The sequence below is a fragment of the Morone saxatilis genome, unplaced genomic scaffold (genome assembly GCF_004916995.1).
Source record: "Morone saxatilis isolate NCDOM2014 unplaced genomic scaffold, NCSU_SB_2.0 Contig23, whole genome shotgun sequence".
Taxonomy (NCBI): domain Eukaryota; kingdom Metazoa; phylum Chordata; class Actinopteri; family Moronidae; genus Morone; species Morone saxatilis.
In genome coordinates, this window is record NW_023339796.1 from 6,248,986 (window position 1) to 6,252,701 (window position 3,716).

The 3,716-nt window shown below is 44.4% G+C and overlaps 1 protein-coding gene across 3 annotated transcripts in view; it reads left to right on the forward strand.

The window, feature by feature from the left end:
- The window catches only part of LOC118334949 (rho GTPase-activating protein 29-like), a 31,752-nt gene that overhangs the window by 20,087 nt on the left and 7,949 nt on the right, over nt 1-3,716 (forward strand). For all 3 annotated transcript variants that reach the window (XM_035671054.1, XM_035671055.1, XM_035671056.1), the window contains 2 exons: nt 257-394; nt 1,073-1,260. In XM_035671054.1, coding sequence (XP_035526947.1) covers nt 257-394; nt 1,073-1,260 — 326 coding nt within the window. The remainder of the gene's footprint in view (nt 1-256; nt 395-1,072; nt 1,261-3,716) is intronic.

The window sequence follows — 3,716 nt, forward strand, 5'->3', positions numbered from 1 at the left end:
GCATCGGTGTGTGAATGTGGATGAATGGATTAATTTCTGTTTGTGATGAGTGTTTGCAATCACTGTAGGAATGTGTAAGTGGGTGAATGTGGCATGTAGTGTAAAAGCGCTTTGAGTGGTCGAAAGACTAGAAAGGCACTATACAGGTTCAGTCCATTTACCATTACAGTTGAATTTCTACACACACATTGTACTTCGCTATTTAATATTCCTTCCACGTCCTCACAATTTTCTCTGTATTTATTGTTGTGGTCAGGCAGAAGAGGCCAATGACCAGTACCAGAACTGTATGGCTGACGCAGGCGTCAGGAAGATGGACATGGCCAACGCCAAGAGAACCATCCTCACACAGATCCGAGAGATGGTCTTCCAGTGTGACCTCACACTCAAAGCTGTGAGTACACAGTACATAATATAACACAAGACTAAATGTTACAATTTCTGTCAGTTTAATTGAAAGGTCTTTTAATACAAGGCCAATAACTCAAACTCCTCCATAAAGAATGTGAATAAAAATAACATTTATATGATCGAAAAAGTCACGATGGGGGGCAGTAGCCTTACGTGTGCTGTGCTTCACATATTTGGCAACTTTTGAGCTAAAATATTCAGCATTTTTAATAACCCTAACATTGTTAAGATTGTAAAGAAAGTCAAATTCAAACAATTGCTTGGTTAAACCAATTTAAAGGCATTTATAGGCTGTTAAAGTCACACCAATGCTATATAATGGGATCACAAGCAATTTGACATTCACTATTGCTTAAATTCAGTTCAGTTTGAATTGAAAACAATATCTGTCAAGTGCAGAACGTTTGTGCCAAATGCTTGATCAGGTTCTCAATCTTGCTTATTTCATCAAAGTAGGATATTTTGTGATTTAAATCCTCATATGTTTATATTGCATGGGAAGAATAGAAACTACAGTACATGCAAGAATGTTAGTCTGCCTGTATGTGTCTTTATCTATTTACAATCACTTGAATACTCATTTGCTATTTGCCCATTTGTTCATTCATTCAGTGAGTCATTCACTTACTCACTCATTCACCTTATTAATTTAATTCTTCAGGTGACAGTGAACTGGTTTCAGATGCAGCAGGCGCAGACTGTGTCGCTCCCTGCCCACTACCAGGCCCTGAGTGAGAGTGCCAAGTTGTACGAACCGGGTGAATGCTATGCTGAGTTTGTCCGGAACCTGCCCAAAAATCTACCTAAAGAGCGTTTGAACTCAGACTCCATCTCCTCTGACAATACCAGGTACCAAAGACTGTGGATGCACACTGAGAATCTGGAAATGGTCTCTGTATTTATACATAGCAATGATGCTGATGGATTTGAATCTGCTTGGCTGTGAATGAGAAAGTTTGCTCTATTATTTTCAGCGATTAGCTTGTAAAATCTGCTTCCTACACTCTTCCTACACTACCTTATGGTTTACTGAAGTTTAATATGGCCATAATATGAGACAGGCAATGTTAAATAAATTTGAGTTTTAGGTCATTCAAACTTTCAACAGTTTCGGAGGAGAGTGTTTCAAAATATCTTTAAATCGTTTCCGCCCATTTAGAAGTGGTTCATAGTCTAGTTTTTCTTTCAGCAAACGTAACAGAGAGTGAGTCAGAGTGGGAGGAAGCGAGAGAATCAAGGAGAGACAGAATGCATGTTGAATTTGTTGCCCTTCCTCAGGAAATATCTGTGGCGCAGGCAGAATGCAGCAGGGGAGATTGTGAGCGTGAGAGTTTGGCTCTGGTTTAGAGCTGTCCCTAAGACTTTACTTAGATTGTCAAAGCAGAATCAGCTTCCTACACACACACACACACACACACACACTCTCACACACACACACACACACACACACACACACACACACTCACTACCACTAAGATAACGAACCACCCATAAGCCACAACTTCCCTTCTAGTCTTATGTTCACCTGGTAAGTTTGATGAATGTTGTTCTGGTGGTTGACATGATTGAAATTGTTTTTTGGTGACTTCAGAAAAACTCTCCCTTAGTGTTAGTTGTCTCGTAACTTCCAATCTTACCTTGGTGAAGGCCATAGACATGTCCTCTACGACAAACGTCGACACTCCTTACCATGTCGTACGTGGCTCCTGCTGGCGAGTTATCAAGCCCCTATTTTCAGTTCCTTCTGATTCTTCTCTCTCTTTAGTTTTTCCCCTACACCGCCGTCTCTGCACTTTTGCAACACACTCCACCGTCTACCCCAGTCCACGTAACCAACTTAAACTCTCTCGCTCGCGACTACACACTGACTTTCTCATCAACCCAGCTCTGTTAACAGAATCATGGCTCTACGAATCATCGAGCTGGTCACGTCGCGCAACGTTAGGTACACCATCAGTGTCACTCACGACACGAAACACATGCCTCTCAACTACCAAGGCACTCGCCGTCTTCTCCTCCATTCTGTGCCTACCAACATACGCAGCGCAGAATCAAACACGGTGTGTGTTAGTCTCGACACGCCCAGGCCAGTTACTCAATGCACCTAAACCTATTCCAACATAAACGCAGTCTGTCGCATACAAATTGACATGGTGTCATCGCTCCCTGCCTTATTCATCAACGGCACATCATCTGGTCACCAGTACGTCCCCTGTTCACCAAACTGCTCTCTGGAGTCCTCATCGCTGGCTGCGGTGTCTTGAGCAACAAACACAGTTACCATCTGCCCCAGAAACCATGAAAGCCACAATTCCGCTCTGGTGCACAAACTAATGGCTCTCGAAGTCACTCGCGCTCGCTTCAACAATCTGCTCCTTTCACCAGTCGGGTACTCTACTTCGCGCCTCACTCTGCGCCCGCTCAAGGAAATCTTTCCATTACTGCGGTTACATTCACTCCATTGTACACTCTTAACTCGCTGGCTTTCATTCCCCAGGTTCTCGCTTCCAACACAACGGGCCCGTGGGCAGCCAGTCATTCCTGCTCCACGGCAACACGTCGCACGGCATCCATTCACCTTTCCTGTGATGTGCTGCAGCGGAGACGCAAGGGACAGTCCCCTACACCCGGCCTGCCAAAGATCCAGCGACCGAGGACGGTCAAACAGCAGCACAGAAATACAAACGGGTGTTCCTTTTAATCTTAATGTAAACTCAGTTACAAAATGAGGATAATAACAATTTAAGGCAGCTTTGGTGGACATTCTTCTAAGGTCCCTGTCCAGTCATGGATTCGTTCTTACAGGCACTGGATTCTCACCCATTGTCCCAATTATGGCTATAAAAGTTTTCAGAAATGGCGGTGATCCCCAAAGCCAAAATAATTGTTTCTGGACGGGTTAGATTGCCTGATGCTTATCAATATGTTTCCTTGTCATGAGCCTTTCAGGGACTTGTGGCTGTGTTCTTGAGTCATGGGAACTCGGTTTCAGGACTGAAGTCAAAAACACCAGCTCCTGAGGTTGTGGCTTGCTTTATTCGTCACAAGTCTGGGAATATCTTGTGTGAATCACTTGTTGTTATTCGTTTGCGTGTGGTGTGATGTCTGGTCCCTTGTTAACTGTTTTCTTGAGCGGCATGAACAAGTCAGGGCCAACGCTGAGCACCTGGGCCCCCAGTAAGTCAAGGAGCCAGCGCCGGGATGTTGCAGTGGACCTCAGAGAGTGCGGAGGCAGCAGCGATCGAGGGTCTATGGGACCTCCCCACCGCATCCCAAGGTAAAGGGTTATTCCATTTTAAGCTTTT